The sequence below is a fragment of the Gorilla gorilla genome, chromosome 13, assembly GCF_029281585.2.
Source record: "Gorilla gorilla gorilla isolate KB3781 chromosome 13, NHGRI_mGorGor1-v2.1_pri, whole genome shotgun sequence".
Lineage (NCBI taxonomy): Eukaryota > Metazoa > Chordata > Mammalia > Primates > Hominidae > Gorilla > Gorilla gorilla.
Window position 1 is genome coordinate 112,966,053 of NC_073237.2, and position 25,841 is coordinate 112,991,893.

General features: G+C 39.5%; 1 protein-coding gene across 6 annotated transcripts in view; it reads right to left on the minus strand.

The window, feature by feature from the left end:
• The window catches only part of ASTN2 (astrotactin 2), a 983,906-nt gene that overhangs the window by 174,355 nt on the left and 783,710 nt on the right, over positions 1 to 25,841 (minus strand). For all 6 annotated transcript variants that reach the window (XM_031014728.3, XM_031014726.3, XM_031014725.3 and 3 more), the window contains 2 exons: positions 20,539 to 20,672; positions 18,543 to 18,691 (listed from right to left, as the gene is read on the minus strand). In XM_031014728.3, the coding sequence (XP_030870588.3) occupies positions 18,543 to 18,691; positions 20,539 to 20,672 (283 nt within the window). The remainder of the gene's footprint in view (positions 1 to 18,542; positions 18,692 to 20,538; positions 20,673 to 25,841) is intronic.

The window sequence follows — 25,841 nt, forward strand, 5'->3', positions numbered from 1 at the left end:
CAGATTTGAGACAAAATGAAGAAGTAATTAACCTATATTTTTCAAAGTTCATCAATAATGTCTGAGAGGGGAATTTTACCTCCCTTCCACCTCCCCATGTCAGATGGAGGAGGAAGGGACTTTACAACTGTACCCCTTTTCTTATTTTCTCTCTTCATCCTCAGGCTATTTATTTAATGGCTGTGTTCAGACCAAGGTCAGCCATCCCTCCAAGTGGACAACAGAAACTAAACCCTAGTCCTATAGCCTGGATCTCCTAGTCCACACCTTGAGGCCACACAGAATAATTTCTCAGAGCAATGAACTTCTATATTAAAGATTACTCTGGTCAGGCACGGTGGCTAATGCCTGTAATCTCAGTACTTTGGGAGGTCAAGGTGGGTGGATCACTTGAGTCCAGGAGTTTGGGACCAGCCTGGGCAACATGACAAAAGCCCATCTCTACAGAAAAATACAAAAGCTAGCCAAGAGTGGTGATGCATGCTTGTAGCCCCAGCTACTTGGGAGGCTGAGGTGGAAGGATTGACTGAGCCCGGGAGATAGAGGCTGCAGCGAGGTGTGATTGGGCCCCTGCACTCCAGCCTGGGCAACAGAGTGAGACCCTGTCTCAAAAAAAAAAAAAAAAGAAAGAAAGAAAAAGAAAAAGACTACTCAGCCATTCTTCCTGATCCCCTGATCCATGGGCTTCTTGCCTCTGGCTGTCATTACACTGGCAGTGAGCAATAGAGAAATGTAGATTAAATGGTCAGAAGATGTAAATTCAATTCTTGACTCCACACTTATAAGAAGTTTGACCTTCAACTATCAACTTCACAAGACTTATCCTCAACTCCCTCATCTGTAGATGTAGATAATATTGTCCTCCTACTTGGAAGGACTGATTTGTAGATAAAATAAGATAATGGATTTGAAGGTCCTTCAATCCATACTCCATAGAGCAGCCAGGGTGATAAAACTTTTACTCTTTACCATGACTTAAATCACTCTCTATAATTTCACCCCTCCTATAGTCCCTTCTTTTTAAATTCCATACTCAGAATTTAAACTCCAGCCCCACTGTCCTTTTATTCCTTAAGGCCACTGTGTGTGCTGTTTCCTCTACCTGAACCGCTTTCCATCCCACCCGCCCCTCAATCTTCACTTCATTTCACTACTTCCTGTTCACACTTCAGGTATTTATTGAGTGCTTACTATGTGCCTGGCAATGTACTAGGCACTGGGCATAGGGTGATAAAAAAAAAGATAAACATAACAACACTTCAGAGAAGTTAATATTTTAGTGAGAAAGGCAAATGCTACATCCCTGCCTTCACCAACCAAAATATATTGAGAATTGTAATAAGTGCTACCAAGCTAGGAATAGTATAGAATGCTAAAAGTTCATGTAGTCAACAAGAGGGCCAAATCTAATCTAAGGATTCAGATAAATGACATTTAAACTGAGACCTGAGTGTACAGACCCAAGTGGGAAAGAAAATCTGTAGCATCAACAGCAGAGAGAAGAAGTAGGTAAGTGCAATTATTCAAACCTTGTACGATGTGTCAAAAAGTTTTCATTTGGAAGTTAGAAGAGTTATGAAAGTTCTTAAAAGGTTTAAATTAGAAGAATCATAGTTATAAATAAGATACCTATTCATCAAATATTTATTGAGTGCCCATGGTATGCCAGCTACTGTGCTAGATATTATCAAATGTATATTTTAACAGGTAACTCTGGCTTTAGAGTTGAGAATTGAAAGGGAGGGAAAAGTGGCTAATGTGAGGACTATTTAAAAGATGATCGCAGAAGATGTTGAGTGGCTTAGATTAGGCAACGGAAATAAAAAGAAAGGAGCCAATTTAAGAGATAATGGGGATCAAAGCAAAATAGCTTGGTTAAAAATTGAATATGAAGGTGAACAAGAGAAAAGAGTTAAAGATAACTGCTTTAAGAAACTTAGTTTATAGAGGCACCAGCTATATAGAGTAAATGAACAATTGGAAAGGAGCAAACTTGTAGGGAGATGATAGCAAATCCAGTTTTGAATGTGTTGAGTTTGAATTGCTTGTGAGATATCGAATTACAGATGCTTATAGTCAGTTGAATATAATTAGGGGGTTCCGAAGAACGAGGTGGAGACCCAAATGTAAAAGCAATGACTACATTGATTGTTATGATTGGACTAGATGTGGTAACCCAGAGAGAGATTAAATTGAGAAAAGATTATACAGGACCAAGCCATAAGGAGCTTCAAGATAAAGAACAGATAAAGGGACCCTGCAAGAGAGGCTAAGCTGGTGTTAGAGAGTTAGATACCAAACCAGGAAGGTATAGTACTGAAGAAACCAAGGACAGCAAATGTTTCAGACCCTGTAGAATGCATAGAGATATGAAGTAAGTTTATGACCCAAAAATGTCACCGGATTTAATGACATAGAGTTCACAAATGTTCATGGAGAAAAATGTTTTAGTAACTTGGTGGTAGCAGAAGACAGAGGGGAGTAAGCTGAGGAATGAAAAGATGAAGTGAACCATTGTAGGCTATACTTTCAAAGGTGTGTTTATAAAGAAAAGGAAAGAGATCATTTTGATGCTGGAAGATGCAATGTTTTGTTTGTGTCTTTGTTCTAAGAAGAAAAATTTATTAGCATATAAATGATGTAAATAATCTACTAGAGAAGGAGAGATATAAAATATAGGATATAAGGAGAGAGATTATATGTAGATTCCTAATAATTTAGGAAGGCATAAGAAATACTGCAATGAAAAGATTAACTTTAGAAAGAAAGGAGGACATCTCCTATATTATATCAGGAGGAAATGGGGAGAGTATGCATGAAAAATGTTAAATTGTTTGGAGAAAAATTATACTACTCCATCATTGTTCTTAATGAATAAAGGGAAAATAGGGTATTATGGGTTTAAGAATGATGAAGGCTGAGTGTGGTGGCTCACACTTGTAATCCCAGCACTTTGGGAGGCCAAGGCAGGCAGATTACTTGAGCTCCGGAGTTCGAGACCAGCCTGGGCAAAATGATGAATCCCTGTCTCTACCAAAAATACAAAAAATGAGCTGGGCATTGTAGCATGCATCTGTAGTCCCAGCTACTCAGAAGGCTGAGGCAGAAAGATTGCTTGAGCCAGGGAGGCAGAGGTTACAGTAAGCCGAGATCACACCAGTGCACTCCAGCCTGGGTGACAGAGCGAGACCTCCATCTCAAAGAATGATGAAGAAGAATGTAAGTTGACAGGAGAAACCTAGTAAAATTGAATGGAAGCATGAAGAGTCCAGTTAACATTGATGACTGATGATACTTTGATGACAATATTCAAAACCGTGTTTTTCTGTAGCTGCGTGACTGTACCATCACAGAAGATGGAGAGTTGCATGCATCCAGTGCAGGTGTTTGACCAAACAGGGAAATTTAAAGACCGAAAGGCAAGGGAGATCGAGAGGCTGATACAAGCAGAGATTGAAATATGAACCATGGACTCTACCATAGATAGAAAAGTTGGAACTGATAGATGGAGAAAAAGGAATGCCACCAAGCAAGAGAAAGTCCTAATGAGTTAAAAGGCACGGCTGGAGTGGGAGATCTATAAACTGACAGTATAAAAGATCATGGTCAAAGAGTGGGATGTTAGAACTGATGGCTTTTTATGGAACAATATCATGTGAGGACAAAGTCTACAGTGTGGCCCAGGAGTGGGTGGCTGAGGCAGAATGGAGAAATGGTCACTGGAGATGAGCAGATCAAAGAAGTGAGAGACTGGATTGTTGGACAGAAAATCCACAAAAACCCTGACCTTACCTATTGTGATGGCAAGAACCCAGACGAAGAGAAAGCTGCAAACCAGGAACTTAAAATACTTAAAGAACCAGTTTCAGTTGAGGCAAGAGGATGAAGGTTGGATTCAGGTTGACTTCCCCTTTTGGGGAATAACAATGTCATAGACACAAGGTAGTATAGATTTAGTCTGGGCAAACTCTCTGGATGAAAGGTAGGTACCAACCTAGAATAATTCTTGCCTGGCCTGGAAGGAGATTCTGGTGAGTGAAGAGAGAAATACAGATTTCCTTCTCTTGGCGTCTCTAACGGGAAGCTGCTACTAAGGACAAGAATGGCAACAGATGGTGACAGGGAGGGAGAAAGATCAGCTTGGGAGTGATCTCCAGGTGAGGGGTTGATAGTCTTGTGTATGAAAGGTTGATCCATATAATTAATTACTGGAACCAGACTCTCAAACAATTTCCCACTTCCTCTGAGTAGCCTTTATTATCCCCAATGTACTGAATTTCAAATCTCTCTGCCATGCCCCTACAGCATCTGAGTTACCTCAGCACCCACCATACTATTCCAGCAATTTCTTGCTGAATTGTACCACTCTCCTTGTTGACTACAAGTTCCATGAGGGCAGGAATTATGCCTGTCCTGTTACCATTCCATACCCAGGACATATACCATAGTAAGAGCGCCCCACACATTCATGAAATGAATGAGTGTGCTTTGTGAGCTGTAAAGAACTTTGGGATATAGAAGGCAGGCTGGGTGGCATGGGGGAATGAACAGGATAAAGACTCTCCAAGTACCTTTTCCCTTTGGAAGTCTTTGACTTTAGAAACCTTTCACCCAGAAAGCAGCTGGAGTGACAGAAATATTTTCTGAGCCCCTAATATCAGTTCCAGATGTTTGCAATCATGTGGGTTTATACCTCACCCTGTAAAACATATTCCCCTCGCCCCCACCCCCCAATTCTAGCTGAGGGAGTAAAGCCTAGTTTCCAATGACATCACCTCTCTCAGGGTGACCCGGAGTAAGCACAGAGCAGGCGGGTGAGGTCCCCTCTAGTTTCTCAGATGAACAGCATGGTTCAGCCATGGCCCACACTGCATGAGGAACTAAGAGTAAATTCCACAAGATTTCATAAATACCTACAATGTAAGTGCTCCATCACAGCCACTGCTCCCACCATCCTCTCAGCTACTGGAGAAAAGAGACCTTGCTGTCCTTCACCTTGAATCATTCCTCATACAAATTCACCTCCATAACTGCTCCCTTTTACTAGAGAAAATTTTCAGTCTAAGGTCTGAGATGGGATGGTGTGTGTGTTGGGATGAGCAGTGTCTTTTCAGTTTTAGATTATCCTTAATGATAACAGGGACAGAGAAAGAACAGGGGAACTGAGAGTGGATACAGATGGCCTCTGGACATTCTCCTTTACCTGGATGTAAGCCTAAATCAGCAGCTCATATCAGAGCCAGCTTAGAGAGACAAAGACAAGCAAAGATCAGCTGAGACATGGGCACAGAGTGACATGGAATAAAAAGAAGAGAGAGAGAGAGCCACCAAGGGAAGCTGACACACATAAAGGTAGAAAAAGAAGAAAAGAAGGAAGGAGAGAGGAAAGGAAATAATCAGGAAAGGATATAGGAAGAAAGAAACAGAGACAAGAGTTGAGAGTTGGCAGGAGGCAAGCGTGATACTGATCGGGGGGGGGGAGAGGCCCATTAGGCTCCCAGATGCCAGGGCAGAAAAGGGGCACTGACCAGCTCCAGATGTTGCTGCCTTGTATGAGGAGGTGCCGGGGCTAGTGGATAGGGCCTGCTGCCTCTGTGAGTGCCAACAGAGCCAGATGGCCTTCCAGCCCTGAACTAAACAAGCTGAAGCTGAGAATCCCATGAAGAAAAAGAGAAGTTTCTGATTTTTTTAAAGTTAAAAAAAAAAATCCAGCAGGAGATCAGAAGATGACCAAAGAAAATGCATGGGAGTGTGGTGAGAATATCACCAGACAGACTAACAGGAGATTATGATGCTAGGTGTGACCTATCCCTTCTTGTACTCACTCTTCTGATCCTTACACTGAGGGTGGCGGGTTCAATGCTTAAGGTTCTTCTACTCGGAACTTTAGGGATTCACAGAAGCTAGTTTATTAGACAAAGAAGTGGGAAGCCTGATGGGCTACAATCCCCTTTACAAGATCAGAGCTCACTAGTTGCTCACTAGTTGCTGTCAGTGGCTAGATACTCCATTCTGTCAAGCCACACAAGTGTCCTATATCCCTTTATTTCCATCTGCCTCTAGGTCTATTCTCAACAAGAGCAAACTACACTGGAGGTAATATGAACTAGTGAAAAATCTTTGAATGTAGTGGATGAGGGTGTGGGAGTAGATAGGAAAGAAACCAGAGCACTAGTTCTAGCTCTGGCTGTACCAGTAACTCACCATGTGTGTAAGCTCTGGACAAGTCCGTCTCCTCTGAGCCTTTTTCTTCGTAGGTCAAACGGGAGATTTGGATTTATTAAATCTGCTTGTGCCTCGGCCCAGCTTCTTACTCCCACATCTACCCTGCCCAAGAGGCTGAAACCCATGCCAATTGTTCTGATGAGGCCATGAGGGAGAACCAGACGTCTGTTTTTAATACTGATGACAGATTAGCGTGCGGGGAATTCAGCCACCCCCCACAACAAGCCCCATTTCTGCTCAAAACAACTGGAACAGGAGACTACTTATGCTTGGCTTTCCTAACAGCGTCCCGGAACTGACCGAGCGATGGCTTCTCTGAAGGAGACAAAGAGGGCGCCAAACCTAGAGGTGGGGGCAGGGGTAGGAGACAGGGAGGGAGAGTGAGCATTTCAAAAGTTAGTTCAGAAGGGTGTGAAACAGATGGCAGCCATAAAATGTGTGTGTATGTGTGTGTTTGTGTTCATGTGTGCACATGGGAGAAAGAGAGAGAGAGAGATCTGTGTAAGCACCTATGTCTGTGCACATGCACGCATGAGCTCGTGGATAAATAAATAATTCCAGCACTGGACTTGGCTGCCAGCAAAAATTCAGAGAGATCAAAGGATAAAGCCTACGTTTCCCTATTCTGGCCTCACCTGACCAAATGTGTGAGTAATCCTAACTGTCTAACCAAAACAAGTCTTAAACCTTACTTTGTTTTCTTCCTAACATTTATTCCTCCCTTTAATTTTTTTTTTTTTAATTCATGGAAATAGGAAACAACAAGAAAGTATTAGTACCTACTGTGTCTCAAGACCTGTGCTGGAATTAACCCTTAAAAATAGCTTGTGAAAAAGGTGTTGTTTTTCCCATTCCACAGAAAAGGAAACTGAACCCTAGAAAAGATGTTGACTACCCCTAGATCTCTCTCACTGAGAAGTGGTGAAAAATAAAACCAGAAGCCAGGTTTTCCCAAGTCCATATTCTTTCATTAGGCTTATATCCTCAAAGATAAAACTCTACTGTGTGAACTGAGAAATTTCAATTTAAGCCAAGTTCATTTTCCAGAGGGTTTAGACATGATAAAGGTGACATAGAGGCAAACAGATGAGGTGAATGTTTCAGATGTACCCTCCCAATCATCTACAGCATCAATTGGTCATGACACATTTTTAGAAGGCTTACCATGTACTCAGCTAGGTTGTAAGACTACAGAAGACCCCATAAAACTACACAGTGCTCAAGGAGTTAATGCAGAGTCGAAAAGTTAAGACATGAATATGTCTATCCATATGCAATTCAGTTCAGTGAACTGAACATCCATGTATGACAGGCACTGTGGGGAAACCCCAACATATAAGGATACAAGATTCATCATCTTGTATCTTTAAAAACAACTGCCCACCCACAAATTCAGGAAATGGATAATGTAGAGAATGAAAGTCAAGTCCTAAAACAAAGGTTAAAAAATCCCTGTAAAGACAGAAGCATGTATGTCATTGTCTTTAATCTTCTGAATGGCTACAGGAAGAAGGGCCTAGATCTGTGTAAAGTGACCCTAGGCCAGATAACCAAAAATAAACAAATTTTACCTCAATTTTAAAAAGTAACTCTTGGATTAGAGCACTGTTTCCTGGAAAATAAAGAAGAATCTTGGATTTCTATTTCTGGATTAAATGGAATAACAAGGACTGGATTTATGTGCCCTACTGCCCACACCATTAAGAAATTAACACACACACACACACACACACACACTGAAGCAGGCGGGTCACGAGGTCAGGATATCGAGACCATCCTGGCTAACACGGTGAAGCCCCGTCTCTATTTAAAATACAAAAAATTAGCCAGGCATGGTGGCACGCACCTGTAGTCCCAGCTACTCGGGAGGCTGAGGCAGGAGAATCGCTTGAACCTGGGAGGTGGAGGTTGCAGTGAGCCAAGACAGCACCACTGCATGCCAGCCTGGGCGACAGAGCGAGACTCTGTCTCAAACAAACAAACAAAAAAACATAAAACAAGCTTGTCAACAACTGGAAATTAGGCAACAAAGTACAGAGATCCTGAAAGATGGAAAAAAAATTACGTGAGCCCTAAAATTTCTCCTTGCCTTTAGAGAGTTTTCAAGCCACTGTTCAGGGAGAGGAAATGCCTGACAGATTCCCTGAATTGCCCAGACAGAGTTCTGAGACCAGAGAAACCAAAGTGATTACACTTCGTAAGATAAGAGTAATGGAGAGGAGAGAGCTGCATAGAGGAAAAATTGAAGCAATCTGTGGAGGAGTTCCTGTCAATATTCATCAGAGTACTGATTGATGTATGTACATGAGAAATCTCCCAAAACAAGGGGATTAGTGAGAACAATGGCTGAGGCTCATACAAGGGCCAGTAATAGTGCCTGTCTCTACCAGCCATACTGTAAAACCTCAAAATTTATGGGCAACTTGGTAGAGCACACAGAAGGGTCCTCCCTTAGTAGTAGACAATAATTAGCCCTAGACTAAACACTGCTTCAGTTCCATCTAACAAATCTTAAAGCAAGATCTAAAGGAATCAAATTGTTTCTCTGTACGAAAGAGTTCAAAATGTTTTTGAACTCTTTTGAACAAAAGAGTTTGAACAAAATATTTTGAACAAAAGAGTTTGAACAAAATATTTTGAACAAAAGAGTTCAAAAATATTTTTAGTAATACAAAATATCCAGCTTCAAACAAGGCAAGAATCGCAATGTCTGGCATCTAATACAAAATTACCTGGCATGCAAAGAGGCAGGAAAATGCAACCCATAATGAGAAGAAAAAATATCAATCAATTTAAACTGACCCAGAAATGATTCAGTTGTCAGGATTAGCAAACAAGAACATTAAAAGTTACTGTAACTATATCCCATATGTAAAAAAATTTAAGAAATAGAATATATTAACAAGACTCAAATTGGACTTCCAAAGGTGAAAATTACAATGTCCAAGGTGAAAAATAATGCTGGATGGGATGAACAATAAATTGCACTTCACAGAAGGCACTGAAGACATGCACTAGAAACTATCCAAAATGGAATACAGAGATAACAAATAATTTTTGAAAATGAAAAAAGCATCACTGAGATGAGTAACAACTTAAAGTGACTGAATATACATGTTGTTGGAGGAAAAGAAAAATGGAGGGAGATTTTTTTAAATTGACAAAATAATGGCCAAAAATTTTCCAAATTTAATGAAACCATAAACCCACAGATCCAAGAAGCTCAACAAACCCCAAACACAAGAAATAAATGGCTAATAAAGAGAAAAGCTTAGAATCAGTCAGAAAAAATGATCTCTCTCTCTCTCTCTCTCTATATATATATATACACACACACATATATACATGAATTATATATATGGGTATATATATATATATATATATGAACAAAGATAGGAATGATGGCAGATTTATAATTTGAAGCAATGCAAACAAGAAGATCAAAGTGTAACATATTTAATTACTAGGATAAAAATCTGTCAATTTAAAATTTCATGCCCAGCAATAATATCTTACAAAAACAAAATCAGAAAGCATGCATCACTAACTGACAAAATATAAGAAATAGTAAAAGACATCCTTTAGGCTGAAAGAAAATGACACTAGATGAAAACATGAATGATAAAGAAATGAAGAGTACCAAAGTTAGTATCTACATGGGTAAATACATAAAATCATTTATGTTATTACTTAAATACCTAAAAAATAATTAAGAAAAAATAATAAAGATAAATTGTGGAATTTTTAACATATATGTGAATAACACATATGACAAAAACTGCATAAGGCTTGGAAGAAAGGAAGAACAGTATACTATTATAAGATTCCTATGCTATACTTGAAATAGTATTATATCACTTGAAGGTAACTGTGATATGTTAGATATTCATGCTGTAAACCCTGAAGCAAACACTAAAACTTTTTTTAAAAGAGTTATTGCTAATAAAGTCAACAAAGGAGATATAATGGAATCATAAAAACTATCCAAAAGAAGATAGAAAAAGAAGAGAAATAAAAGATGGGATAATATTTAAAAAAAGAAAGATGATAACCTTAAACCTAAACATACAAATATCACATTATTAAGCAGGTCATGGACTCTAAAATAAATAAGTTAACAAAGAAACAAACAAATATCACATTAAATATAAAAGGTCTAAACACCCCAACTTTATGGTCTAAACACCCCAAAGTTAATAATGCCAGCTTGGATTAAAAAATAAGACCCAACTATATACTATCTTCCAGAAACACACTTTTAATATAAAGCAATGATAGTATAAAAGTTAAGTGATGGCTGCGGACGGTGGCTCACACCTGTAATCCCAGCACTTTGTGAGGCTGAGGCAGGTGGATCACCAGAGGTCCGGAGTTTGAGATCAGCCTGGCCAACATGGCGAAACCCCATCTCTACTAAAAATACAAAAATTAGCTGGGTGTGGTGGCGGGTGCCTGTAATCTCAGCTACTCAGGAAGCTAAGGCAGGAGAATCGCTTGAATCCATGAGGCAGAGGTTGTGTTGGCCGAGATAGTGCCATCGCGCTCCAGCCTAGGCGACAAAAGCGAAATTCTGTCTCAAAAAACAAAACAAAAAAAAAGTAAAGTAATAGGAAATGATAGACTTTAACACTAATCAAAAGAAAGCTGGAGTACTTAGACAAAGTAGATTTCAGAACAGAATGTAACAGAAATATGCAAGGTCATTTCACAATATAAAGGGATCCATTCATCAAGAGAATATGAAAATTCTAAATGTTTATGAACTTAAATAACAATAACTTCAAAACATATAAAGTAAAACCTGATAAAGCTGCAGAAGAAATAAGTCCATAATCAGAGGTTTTAATACCCCTCCCTCAAATATTGATACAAGAAGACAGAAAATCAGAAAGGCTCCAGAAGACTTGAATAACATAATTAACCAATTTTATCTAACAGGCATTTATAGAATACTCTACCCATAAATAAGTGGATACACATTATTTTAAAGTGAACACTGAATACAGCAATAGACCATCTAGACCAAAAACTAGTCTCCATAAATTTAAAATGTTTAAAGTCATAAAAACATATTTTCTGACTATAGCCGAATCAAATTAAAAATCAACAACAAAAATTTCTGAAAAAACTCCAAATATTTGAAAATGAAGTGGCATGCCTCTAAATAACTCATGAGTCAAAGAAGAAAACAAAAGTGAAATTGGAAATACTTTGAACTGAATGAAAATGAAAACGCAACATAACACAATCTTTGAGATACTACTAAAGCAGTACTTAAGAGGGAATGCCTACATTACAAGAAAGGTCTCAAATTAATACCCTCAGCTACCGTTTCAAAAATTAAAATGCGGAGAAAACCAAACTCAAAGTAAGCCAAACAAAGAAAATTATAATAAAAATTAGAGGATAAATCAATGAAATAGGAAACAATAAGCAAAAACAGATAAAACCGAAAGTTGATTCTTTGAAAATATAAATAAATGTCATAGCTATCTATCCAAACTGATCTAGAAAAAAAACAGAGGAGACACACATTACTAATATCAAGATGAGACTAATATCACTATAATCTCAACAGATTTCAAAAGAATAGTAACGGAATGTCATAAACAACTTTTTCCAATAAATTTGATAATTTACATGGAATGAACAAGTTCCTTAAAACACACAAGCTGCCAAAGATCACTCAAGAAGAAATAGATAATCTAAGTAAATCTATATCTATTAAATAACTAAATTAGTAGTTAAAAACCTTCTTGCAAGAAAAGGTCTAAGCCCAGATGCCTTCACTGGTGAATTCTAAAAAATGATTAAGAAAAAAATACTATCAATTTTAAGCACAGTGATTCTCTGAGAAGACAGATACACTTCAGAAAACTGAAAAGGAGAAAATATTTTATAATTCATTTTGTTAGACCAGAATGATCCTAATTAAAACAAACAGATAAAACAACCTACACATTCCTGGGATAAATCTCACATAGTAGGTTGTTTTATAATATGAAAATCTATCAATGTGACTTATCATATTAACAAATTTAGAGAGATAAACTATACAATCATTTTAATAGACACAGAAAATTCAACATCCGTTTCTAATGGAAACAAAACAGAGCCTTTGCAGCAGACTAGAAATAGAAGATACCTTCTTCGAGCTAACTATCCTAAATATATATGCACCCAATATAGGAGCACCCAGATTCATAAAGCAAGTCCTTAGAGACTTACAAAGAGACTTAGACTCCCACACAATAATAATGGGAGACTTTAACACCCCACTGTCAACATTAGACAGATCAAAGAGACAGAAAGTTAACAAGGATATCCAGGAATTGAACTCAGCTCTGCACCAAGCGGACCTAATAGACATCTACAGAACTATCCACCCCAATCAACAGAATATACATTCTTCTCAGCACCACATTGCACTTATTCCAAAATTGATCATGTAGTGGGAAGTAAAGCACTCCTCAGCAAATGTAAAAGAACAGAAATTATAACAAACTGTCTCTCAGAACACAGTGCAATCAAACTAGAACTCAGGATTAAGAAACTCACTCAAAACCACTCAACTACATGGAAACTGAACAACCTGCTCCTGAATGACTACTGGGTACACAACGAAATGAAAGCAGAAATAAAGATGTTCTTTGAAACCAATGAGAACAAAGACACAACATACCAGAATCTCTGGGACACATTTAAAGCAGTGTGTAGAGGGAGACTTATAGCACTAAATGCCCACAGGAGAAAGCAAGAAAGATCTGAAACTGACACCCTAACATCACAATTAAAAGAACTAGAGAAGCAAGAGCAAACACACAAAAGCTAGCAGAAGGCAAGAAATAACTAAGATGAGAGCAGAACTAAAGGAGATAGAGACAAAAAAAAAAAAAACCCTTCAAAAAATCAATGAATCCAGGAGCTGGTTTTTTGAAAAGATCAACAAAACTGATAGACCACTAGCAAGACTCATAAAGAATAAAAGAGAGAAGAATCAAATAGACGCAATAAAAAACGATAAAAGGGATATCACCACCGATCCCACAGAAATACAAACTACCATTAGAGAATACTATAAACACCTCTATGCAAATAAACTAGAAAATCTAGAAGAAATGGATAAATTCCTGGACACATACAGCCTCCTCCCAAGACTAAACTGGGAAGAAGTTGAATCCCTGAATAGACCAATAACAGGTTCCGAAATTGAGGCAATAATTAATAGCCTACTAACCAAAATAAGTCCAGGACCAGATGGATTCACAGCCGAATTCTACCAGAGGTACAAAGAGGAGCTGGTACCATTCCTTCTGAAACTATTCCAATCAACAGAAAAAGAGGGAATCCTCCCTAATTCATTTTATGAGGCCAACATTATCCTGATACCAAAGCCTGGCAGAGACACAACAAAAAAAGAGAATTTTAGACCAATATCCCTGATGAACATCAATGCAAAAATCCTCAATAAAATACTGGCAAAGCGAATCCAGCAGCACATCAAAAAGCTTATCCACCACAATCAAGTGGGCTTCATCCCTGGGATGCAAGGCTGGTTCAACATATGGAAATCAATAAACATAATCCATCATATAAACTGAAACAAAAACAAAAAACACATGATTATCTCAATAGATGCAGAAAAGGCATTGGACAAAATTCAACAGTGCCTCATGCTCAAAACTCTCAATAAACTAGGTATTGATGGGATGTATCTCAAAATAATAAGAGCTATTTATGACAAACCCACAACCAATATAATACTGAATGGGCAAAAACTGGAAGCATTCTCTTTGAAAACTGGCAAAAGACAGGGATGCCCTCTCTCACCACTCCTATTCAACACAGTGTTGGAAGTTCTGGCCAGGGCAATCAGAGAGGAGAAAGAAATAAAGGGTATTCAGTTAGGAAAAGAGGAAGTCAAATTGTCCCTGTTTGCAGATGACATGATTGTATATTTAGAAAACCCCATCGTCTCAGCCCAAAATCTTCTCAAGCTGATAAGCAACTTCAGCAAAGTCTCAGGATACAAAATCAATGTGCAAAAATCACAAGCATTCCTATACACCAATAACAGACAAACGGAGAGCCAAATCATGAGTGAACTCCCATTCACAATTGCTTCAAAGAGAATAAAATACCTAGGAATCCAACTTACAAGGGATGTGAAGGACCTCTTCACGAAGAACTACAAACCACTGCTCAATTAAATAAAAGAAGACACAAACAAATGGAAGAACATTCCATGCTCATGGATAGGAAGAACCAATATTGTGAAAATTGCCATACTGCCAAAGATAATTTATAGATTCAATGCCATCCCCAGCAAGCTACCAATGACTTTCTTCACAGAATTTGAAAAAACTACTTTAAAGTTCATATGGAACTAAAAAAGAGCCCACATTGCCAAGACAATCCTAAGTAAAAAGAACAAAGCTGGAGGCATCACACTACCTGATTTCAAACTATACTAAAAGGCTACAGTAAACAAAACGGCATGGTACTGGTACCAAAACAGAGTTATAGACCAATGCGACACAATAGAGCCCCCGGAAATAATACCACACATCTATAACCATCTGATCTTTGACAAATCTGACAAAAACAAGAAATGGGGAAAGGATTCCCTATTTAATAAATGGCACTGGGAAAACTGGCTAGCCATATGTAGAAAGCTGAAACTGGATCCCTTCCTTACATCTTATACAAAAATTAATTAAAGATGGATTAAAGACTTAAATGTTAGACCTAAAACCATAAAAACCCTAGAAGAAAACCTAGGCAATACCATTCAGGACATAGGAATGGGCAAGGACTTCATGACTAAAGCACCAAAAGCAATGGCAACAAAAGCCAAAATTGACAAATGGGATCTAATTAAACTAAAGAGCTTCTGCACAGCAAAAGAAACTATCAGCAGAGTGAACAGGCAACCTACAGAATGGGAGGAAATTTTTGCAATCTACTCATGTGACAATAGGCTAATATCCAGAATCTACAAATAACTTAAACAAATTTAGAAGAAAAAAATCAAACAAACACATCAAAAAGTGGGCAAAGGATATGAACAGAGACTTCTCAAAAGAAGACATTTATGCAGCCAACAGACACATGAAAAAATGCTCATCATCACTGGTCATCAGAGAAATGCAAATCAAAACCACAATGAGATACCATCTCACACCAGTTAGAATGGTGATCATTAAAAAGTCAGAAAACAACAGGTGCTAGAGAGGATGTGGAGAAATAGGAACACTTTTACACTGTTGGTGGGACTGTAAACTAGTTCAACCATTGTGGAACACAGTGTGGCGATTCCACAAGGATCTAGAACTAGAAATACCATTTGACCCAGCCATCCCATTACTGGGTATATACCCAAAGGATTATAAATCATGCTGTTATAAAGACACATGCACACATATGTTTATTGTGGCACTATTCACAATAGCAAAGATTTGGAACCAACCCAAATGTCTATCAATGATAGACTGGATTAAGAAAATGTGGCACATATACATCATGGAATACTATGCAGCCATAAAAAAGGATGAGTTCATGTCCTTTGTAGGGACATGAATGAAGCTGGAAACCATCATTCTCAGCAAACTATCACAAGGACAGAAAACCAAACACTGCATGTTCTCACTCATAGGTGGGAAATGAACAATGAGAACACTTGGACACAGGGTGGGGAACATCACACACCGGGGCCTGTCATGGGGTGGGGGGAGGGGGGACGGATAGCATTAGGAGATATACCTAATGTAAATGATGAGTTAATGGGTGCAGCACACCAACATGGCACATGTATACACATGTAACAAACCTGCACGTTGTGCACATGTACCCTAGAACTTAAAGTATAATAAAAAAATAAAAAATGAAGATATCTTCTTCGATGTAATCAAACACTACATTAAAAAACAACAACAACATACAATTAGCATCATACTTAATGGTGAAAGACTAAATGCCTGAGATTAGCAAAACAGGCAAAGATGTCTGCTCTTACCACTTCTGTTCAATATAGTACTAAAATTCCTAGCTAGAACAATTAGACAAGTAATACATAAATAAATAAACGTCATCAAAATTGGAAAGAAAGAAATATAATTGTCTCTGTATGCAGATGACATGATCATGCATACAGAAAACTTTAGGAAGAACTGAGCTTTCTAACAGTGGAGGCATGTAATCAGTGCATGTTGAAGTGTTAAAGAGAAAGCAAGACTAGGTGATCTCCTAAGATCCTTCCAATGCTGAAATTTTTCTGCTGATATAGAAGAGGTACTCCAAGGCAAAGAATGGAGTATGCCAAATAAACAGTAGAGAGAATGAGTGACTGCACTATGTTGAGAGGGAGAAGACTTTCTGCTGAAAGGGTCAAGCACCCTAGTGGAAGAAGCAACACTTGAGTTTCGATGTAGACTCTACATGGTCTATAAGAACAAGCACTGTGCTGGGCATAAGACAGACCTGGTTACAAAGCCTGGCTCTGTCATATGTGTTTATGGGACTTCAGGAAAGTCACATACATCTTTGGGATTTACTTACTTTATCTGTAGAACAAAGTTCATGATCATTCTTAAGTTACATTGTTTTTTATTTGTTTGTTTTAATTCTGAGAAGAACGGCACGCTAGGGAGATGTGATAGAGATGTGAAGTGTTATTGTTAAAGTGTAAACCCATTGTTGGAGGACTTTCATTTCCCTTGGTTATCTGTGGTTTACAAACCTCTGCTATTATAAAACAGCACTCCAGAAGGACAAACACACACACACACACACACACACACAAAATATACACCCACCCATTCACAGACAGTGGTAAATCTCACCCACATAAAAATAAAGTACATACAGATAAATACAAACACACAGACACTTCAGTTTGCCTACACATATTCAGATACAGTCTTGCGCAAACACATATGCACTCCATACAGAGTCAAAAGTCAGAATTAACAAAGTTTGAAAGATGAGGCAAAATCAGCTGCCGAGTTACTGTTCCATGACCTGTCCCTCTGTGAAAGTGATGTCCACTCCAGTCTGTTCTGTCTCTTTCAGTCAATAATGTGGAAAAAGCCACATTAATCCCAGGAAACCTATTAGCAGCCAACCTGACTTCTCATGTTGTCCATAATCTGGGCTTTTCTTTTTCTGACTTCTTTTACATTCACAGCTTCATTTTATCACTTTCTTCCCAATTTCAGAGGAAGCAAAGCAAAAATAGCCCAGAGAGGAATGGGAGAGGTGTAGGAGAGAGACAGGTAGAAGAGAGGAAGACAGAAAAAGAAAAGGGAACAATAAGGGTCCTTTCATTCACTTATTATTCATTCAGTCAACTCATATTTGAATGCCAGACTTTGTGATAGGTGTTGGAAATTTAACTATGACTAACACAGAGAAGGCATCTTTCCTCTTGGAGTTTATAATTTTAATTGGGCAAATAATTATACTTCTTTAATTCTTTAAATAGCCAAGTCGTGGTTCAGGATTAAAATTATAAATTTGAGGAGATACCACAAGCTGAATAACCTTGGATTAATCTCAATGTTCTAATCTGTGAAATGGGCACAATAATCACTAACCCTCCTAAAATTGTGAGGATTAAGATGTTGAACAAAACATTTAGCTCCTTGCCTGGCACAAAAAAAAATAGATGTCTAATTGATGTTTTCTAGCTGGAAAATAATTGCTGAATGGAAGTCTCAACAGAGAACAGAAAATGTAAGCCCCAGTACAGATCACAGGTGAACGCTTTGCTTCTTGGCAGTGTCAAAATTTAGAAGAACTCGGAAATAATGTTCTGAGTGATAATCAAAGGTATCCCTCTTAAAAGCCAACATTCTCAAATGCTCCTGCATGCTGGAATCACTTCCAATTATCTCTCTCCCAGCACTAGTTAATGAAGACTCCAAGTGTATCTCACTAGAAAGCCAATTGTGTGAATTTCCTTACCTCAGTTCCAGAGATAATATATTTACAGATCAAGCCCTTCAAGCATGAGTCCTGCAGGTCTCCCCAGATACAGAAAGGTCAAATTGTCTTCAGAATCAACTAGTTCTTTGACATAATATTTTGAAGGTCCAACTCAGAGAATCAGACACTCTTTCTAACTGCAACTTGCTATCTTTCCTTGCTCAAATTCATACAAAACAGCACACAAGGATGGACAGCGAAAAATCACTAAACAATGAAATCTTCCAATGCCTTCCCAAGACAGATGAGACAAAGTCTCCAAAAACAGTAGAAAATCCCAGTTTCCCTCTTCTGTCATACTATCCCAAGAAAATGGGAACTCATGTACCTACCTGTGTACAGGTCAGTGTCTGTGTATTCATCCACTTTCTTATGCTGCAGAATATAGTCGGAGACCTTGGTCCCAATAGCTGGCTGAACATCCACCCACTCCAAGGAGACCACAGTACTGGAGGGCTCCACTGTTGGGGACAGCCGCAGCCTACAGGGAATAAAAAGGAAGATGCGTGTTTGGCAGCCAGCACCAGCTGGGGCCCAAAAGAGTCCGTATGTGTCAAGATGAAGCATAGGTTTCAGTCTGAATTTAAATCTTGATTCCACCCATAATCACCAACTTGCATGACCGTAGGCAAGTTATTTCCCCTCTCATGGCCTCTGTTTCTCATCCATAAAATAGGGAGACAAGGAGCCACCTTTCAAGATCAAAGTAGAATTTCATAAATTAATCCATGCACACAATATGTGCTCAATGGCAGTTTATCAGTTTTCCATGTATTTATACTATATTCTCAACGATGCTTCACTTTCAATTAAATTGGCAGTGCCTTCAAACAAAGGAACTTTCCATTTTTCTGCCATTTTCTTTAATACCCACAATGTATTAGCTAACTTCTTAATATTCTTAAGTAAATACACTATTGAAAGGAGCAAAAATCCTGGAGTAAATCTTTTTGCAAAGCAAGAAAAAAAAATAGAATGATTAAAGGTTAGAACTAGAATGGTCCTTAGAGATGATGAAGTTTAATTCCCTCATTTCACAAAATGGGGAAAGGCTCAAAAAAAGGAAACAGTTTGCACAAGGTCACACAGCAAGCTGAGGACAGGACCATGATGGTGACTTTGCTTATCCTTATCCCAGATTCCCTTTTTCCACGATACCACACTGTGTCTTCAAAGACCATCTTATAACGTGATTCTTCTCACCCACAGAGTTCGATTATGGGACTTTGTTTTCTAGTATTGGTTCCTGCCCCTCTCTTATGCTTGTCACACCACTTCTCCCTCTTAACCACATGCTTGCAACCACAATGACTTTCCTTTACTTCCTCAGATGGTGAATTTCCAGTGTCTGGCCCTTCGCATATGCTGTTCTTTCTGCCTGAGACATGAGTCTCACCACTTGTTGCCTGGCTGGCATCTACCCTAATTTAGGTCTCTTCAGAGAGCTTTCCCAGACTATTCCCTCTTCCTTCCAACTAAAACATCTCTCCATTATTCTCCCTAATAGCACTTCTTTGTTTCTTTTTCACATTTTTCTTATTAAAAAAATGTTGTTGTTGAGACAGGGTCTCACTCTGTCACCGGGGCTGGAGTGCAGTGGGGAAAGCATAGATCACTGCAGCCTTGAACTCCTGGGTTCAAGAGATACTCCCACCTCAGCCTCCATAGTAGCTGGGACTACAGGCATGTGCCACCACACAGGCTATTTTTTTTTTTTTTTTTGGAGAGATGAGGTCTCATTATGTTGCCCAAGCTGGTCTCAACTCCTGGCCTCAAGAGATCCTCCCATCTCACCTCCTAAAGTGCTGGGATTACAGGCATGAGCCATGGTGCTCAGCCCTTATTTAAACTTTTATACTGTATTTTCCTGTTTTTGTTCTGGCATCTATCTCCTCCACTAAATTGTCCGTTCCCTGAGTACATGGACTGTGCTAATCTTGTTTCGTAGAAGAGGTTCTCCAGTTTTTTTTGTTTTTTTTGTTTTTTGTTTTTTTTAAATCTCAGTAGCCCCATTGCCCAACACAAGACCTGACAAAGTAGTCAGCTGCCTACAAGCTTTTGCTGAATGGTTGCCTGAAGGAAGAAATGATGAACTGAGTGGCATCATTTAAAACAAGCACGCACTGCAATATCAGTGTCTGCTCCTGTGCCACAATTCTGTTCTGCCAAAGCTCCCTTCTTTCCTAAAAAAGGAGGTAGATTCCAGGGTCTTTGAGGATCTTGTTAGGCACCTTGGGAGCAGAAGCAAGTCACGGCATGGGCTGGCAGGACAGGAGTGTGAGTCCACGAAAAGGGATGGCCAAAGGAAAAGGGGCCATACATACGTACACCGGCTGCGGAAGGGGGCTGCAGTTGGGGAGCCCACTGGCATCAAAGGCGCTGAGGTCACACCTGCACCAGTCATCAATCACATCCCCTTTCCCTGAGCACCAGTAGGAACTCATCAGTGCACTCTTGAAGGCCTGGACAAAAAAGAGGACAGAATAGACAATGATGACAATAGGGGAGAGATTGAGAGTAAATGTGCTGATGGCCATGATGTGAGCCATCGAGGGCTTTAGAGTAGCCTCTTTAAGCACAAGACACCATCTATTCCCTAAGTTCCTTGCACTCTACTATCAGGTTCTCCCATCCTGAGCCATCCCCTCCCCAGGAGCCAGAATGATCATTGAGAAACAATAGTAACTATATCCATTGATAGTGTCCCCTAGGCTTGGCACTCCACTTGTGTTAACTTATTTAATCTTCACAACAACCTCACACAATAGATATTATTATTATAATTTCCCATTTTACAAGCTGGAAAACTGAAGCACACAGAAAGTAAATAACTTGACTGAGGTTTACGATAGCAATAGAGCTAGGATACAACCCAAGGCAATCTGCCTCCAAAGCCTGCCTTCTTATTAAACACCTTGCTGCACTGCCTTTTATAGAAGTCTGACCATCTCATTGCCCAGCTTAAAAACCTTCAAAGGTTTCCCACAGTCTTCAGGATAAAATCTAAATGCCTTGTTCTCACCCCTGGCCACCTTTTCATCTCTCACCACTCTCCTGACCTTCTTTGCACAGTATCATCTGTTCTCATGCACCCACATCATTTCCACCAACAGCGAATTCCTGTTTATATAAAATGTGCTCTAAATCAGGAGCCAGAAAACAGTTTCTGTAACGGGCCAGAGAGTAAATATTTTTGGCTTTGGGACAAGGTAGACTCTTCCGCAATTACTTAACACTGCCTTTGTAGCATGAAAGTGGCATAGATGATACTTTACATGAATTGGCATGGTTGTGTTCCTATAAAACTTTATTTACAAAGACAAGTAGCAGGCTAGATTAGGTCTGAGGGCCACAGTTTGCTGACCTTTGCTCTAAATGATAATCAATGTTCTATTTAATTGGAATGTGCTTCATAGTCTTTTTAAAACACATACACACACACACACACACATGCACACACACACACACACACATTCCATTCTATGCCTGGAATATTCCCCTCTCTGCACTCCAATTTACTCTTTGGGTCTCAAATAGGAAACATTGTCTTCTCTGGGAAGCCCACCCTAACTTTCTTAAGTCTAGAACCATGCTCCTCTTCTGGACACCATAACACATAGACCATACCTACCAACACATTTCCTTGCCTATCTCACCCATAAACACTGGTCCCACCAAGGGCAAGGGCCAGGCCTTATTCACATGAATATTCTTGTGGGACCTAGCACAGTTATTCAGTCAACAGTTCGTAAATAAAGGAATGGACATTGAAAAATAGATCATTAATAGTTGGCAGTAAAGAGAACTTGGAAGGCACTTTTTTCAGTTTAGCACAGGACAGGAGTCAAGTTTTACCTTCTACTTTGTTCCCCTCCCTTGGGCTCTGATGTGGAAGATAACTTCAGTGTGTGCTTGATGCTAACACTGACATTTCAACGCACTGCAGATTCTGAATGAATGACAGCTGTCTTTAAAACGTGAGGATTTCGGAGAACGTTGATCTTTTATTCCTTTGTGCTTTGCCTGCTCTGCATGATGTTCCTATTTTTCATTTCTTTCATATTTTTTACTTTTGATATGCTTTTAAATAAAAGTTGCACACCACTAAGGGCGCATGATTACCAAGATGTCACTTTTTTCATTCTGCATTGTCTAAAAGACTCAAGTAGAACATGTTTGTATAAAGTCTGGGGTCTCCCTTCTGAGTGATCCAGAACACAGATCTAGAAGGAGACAATGTCTATCAAGAGTGTTCCTGTGTAAGCTTCCATCACATTTCTCCTGGAAGTTGACAAAAAGTCTCCAATTATTCCTGCCACACGTTCTTATCCATATCTTCTCCTAGGGATGAATGAATGAATGATCAAATTTCACCTGAGTTAAGTGTCATGACCCAAAGAAATAAAAAATAATTACAATAAGAGCTAATGTTCATGAAAAACACTAAATGGCACAGCACATGGTACTGTAAGTGCATTAAAATGTAATCATCACAATAGTCCTGAGACACAGATATTACGATCCTCATTTATATATAAGAAAACTAGGAATCGGAGCAGTCGAGCAATTTTCCCAAGATCACACAGCAAGTAAACGGTGGAAACAGAATCCCAACCCAGATTTCTGTGACTCCCAAGGGCAGGTCTTTTCTGTTCAACAATTCTGAGCCATGGGATTAATCCCAAGTAGGGTTGCCAGATTCAGTAAATTAAAACACAGGGTGCTCAGTTAAATTCAAATTCCAGGCAACATTTTTGTAGTGTAAGTATATTTCATAAACGATTTGCATATAAAGTGTCTGGGCCAGGGTGTGTCACACAGTAAGAGCACTGTTCCTCCTAGGTGCCAGAACCTATGCTGAGAACAAATGTCTATTCTCTAGCCAGCACCAGAAGGAGGCACTCTCATGAGGACAGAAACCAGATGCGACTGCATGAGGTCATGCTGACTGTTAGACCTTTTCTCGCTCCCTTTGCAGGTTCCCCCTTGGTAAAATTAATGTGCTTAACTACTGATGGCTTAAAATTCTGTAACATCTCCAGCCAACACTGAAGGCTTAATTAACATAACGGAGAAACCCAGGGCCATGGGTGAAAGTGACACAGATGGGAAGGTTGCACTGGACCCCAGCAATGGGAAGAGAGAGAGCATACTGTGTGTGTGTGTGTGTGTGTGTGTGTGTGTGTGTGTGTGTGTGTGTGTGTGTGTGTGTGTGTGTGTATGTGTGAGTGTGTGTGTTTGGTTTTTGTAATAAATAGGAACTTGAGCTTGTGGAAAACAAAACAGGAAATCTCTCTGGACTTCATAAGTTTCACCATCCAGGCAGTTCTTGGGAAGAAATCCTGCCTGTAAGAATCCACATCCACTGGCTCTTTCCCAAAACCCCGAGGAACAGAATGGGGACTGGTGCAATGGCCAGGCAAACACTGGTTAGAACACAAACACACCCTGATAAAAGGCCAGCATCAAACAGGGAGTCCTCATAAGGCTGCAGAAGCCAGCACTGTGTCAATGCAGGATCACTCTTTCCTTACCTCTTCTGTCCTTGCAACACTCTATCCAGAGTCCAATTAGATCCCGGGGGAGGAAAATCATAGAATGTTCCAGCTTCACAGGACTCTGTAAATCATCTAACCTAATCCGTTTCACAGATGCAGATACAGTGACCCAGAGACGCTAGTTGGCTGGACCAAGGTGATAGAACAACTTCACGATGAAACTACTCTCTCCCTCCGTTGAGTGCTCAAAATTACCCATTGAAATGGATGCTCAATACCCACTTACAGAAAAGCGTGGAGGAGCAGGGAGGGACTTGAACTAAAGCCCATTTGAATCCTTGTAGCCTTGACCTTAGTAGGTCACACAGGAAGAATAAATGCCAAGATTTCATCCAAAATATCCTGTTCAGCCACTCTGCTTGGGTCATGTGCTTACGTGTGTGCATGTGTTGTTTGCATGCGTATGTGTCTCTGTGTGTTTGAGAGAAAATGAAACCTTATACTGGAGGCATTATTGCCTCCTAGTTTTTGAATAAGTAGAGGGACCTAAGAAACAAATTCTGTACTTAATGGCTACATTTGCATGGCCATTGGTTTTCATAACAAAGAAGGTTTGCATTTCCATGACTTGTAAATGCTTCCAACTTCTGGCTAATTAGCTAGCAAACCAAGCTGGGCAACAGGAGAAAACAGCCACAAAAATATTAAGCAATCAAAAAAAACTAGGATGTATTTCTGACTCTCTTGTTACTTTCCTTTTTGAACTTGCATAAAAGATTCCTCGTTCTTAACCTCAATTTCCCTATCTCCAAATGAGGGGGTAGAAGATATGTTTTCTAAGGTTTAAGTTCAGTACACATTCACTGAACTTCCTACTTCATACCTTGTGCCTTCCAGAAACTAAGAAAGGGAATGAACAAGACCAAGTCACTAACTTCAAAGGATCCGTGGCTTATTAGCAAAGAGACACACACAAACAATTACAATTACTATAGTTCAAATGCTATGAAGTAATACACACAGAAGGCTATGAGAATACAGAAGGAAGGGGGCTCTTCTAGCTCTAAAACTACGACAATGTCTTAGCAATTTTAAACTTTAGGTAAACACCCTGTACTTAAGATATTTAGAAACATCTACACAGAATGTTGCCAAGCCCATGAATTAAATTCCACATTCTATACTTCAAATGACTGTAATTTTTACACTAAAAAATATTCTCATGTGCTAATACCAAGTCAGTTACTTTTGATACTAAGATGGTTCTGGTCTGTATGACTCCAAAAAGATGCTCTGAAGTCCTTATTAATGCCTAATGGATTTCATCTCCACGGTATTAACAAACTTGGTCATATGACTGCTCAACCCATAACAAATGAAGCGGGAAAAGGCTTTCTAGAGAAAAAAAAAATCTATTATCTTTTTACCCACTGGCTCCATTTCAGGGCCAAACACAGCATCTAGCATTTAACATAAGGCAGTCAATGTTTGTTGAATTAAAAGTTCACATGGAACGCTGAATAAAACAAACCAAATAAATGATAAAAGCAAAGAAAATGTGTGTGTATGCTTGTGATCCTCTTCTTCCCCAGGATTACTTGTATCTCCCATGTCAGTTTGGTGCTTCTAGCCAAAAAGTGGTGGTCAACCCTCTACCTTACAAGGCGTCTCAAAACCAACCTCCCAGCTGGGCATAGTGGCTCACACCTGTAATCCCAGGACTTTGGAAGGCCGAGGCGGGTGGATCACGAGGTCAGGAGTTCGAGACCAGCCTGGCCAACATGGTGGAACCCCATTTCTACTCTACTAAAAATACAAAACTTAGTCAGGCGTGGTGGTGGGTGCCTGTAATCACAGTCACTCGGGAGGCTGAGGAAGGAGAATCGCTTGAACCTGGGAGGTGGAGGTTGCAGTAAGCTGAGATTGCGCCACTGCACTCCAGCCTGGGCGACAGCAAGACTCCATCTTGGAAAAAATAAAGAAACCCTCCCCACTCTGGCCCCATTGCTGTCTCCCTGGTGCTGCCCATTCTATAGGCACTTGCCATGGCCTTTGGACTAGTCTCCCCACTCTTATGTTGCCTTCTCCAGCATGTTCTCTCACAGCTTTCTAAAACACCACAACTTATTCTAT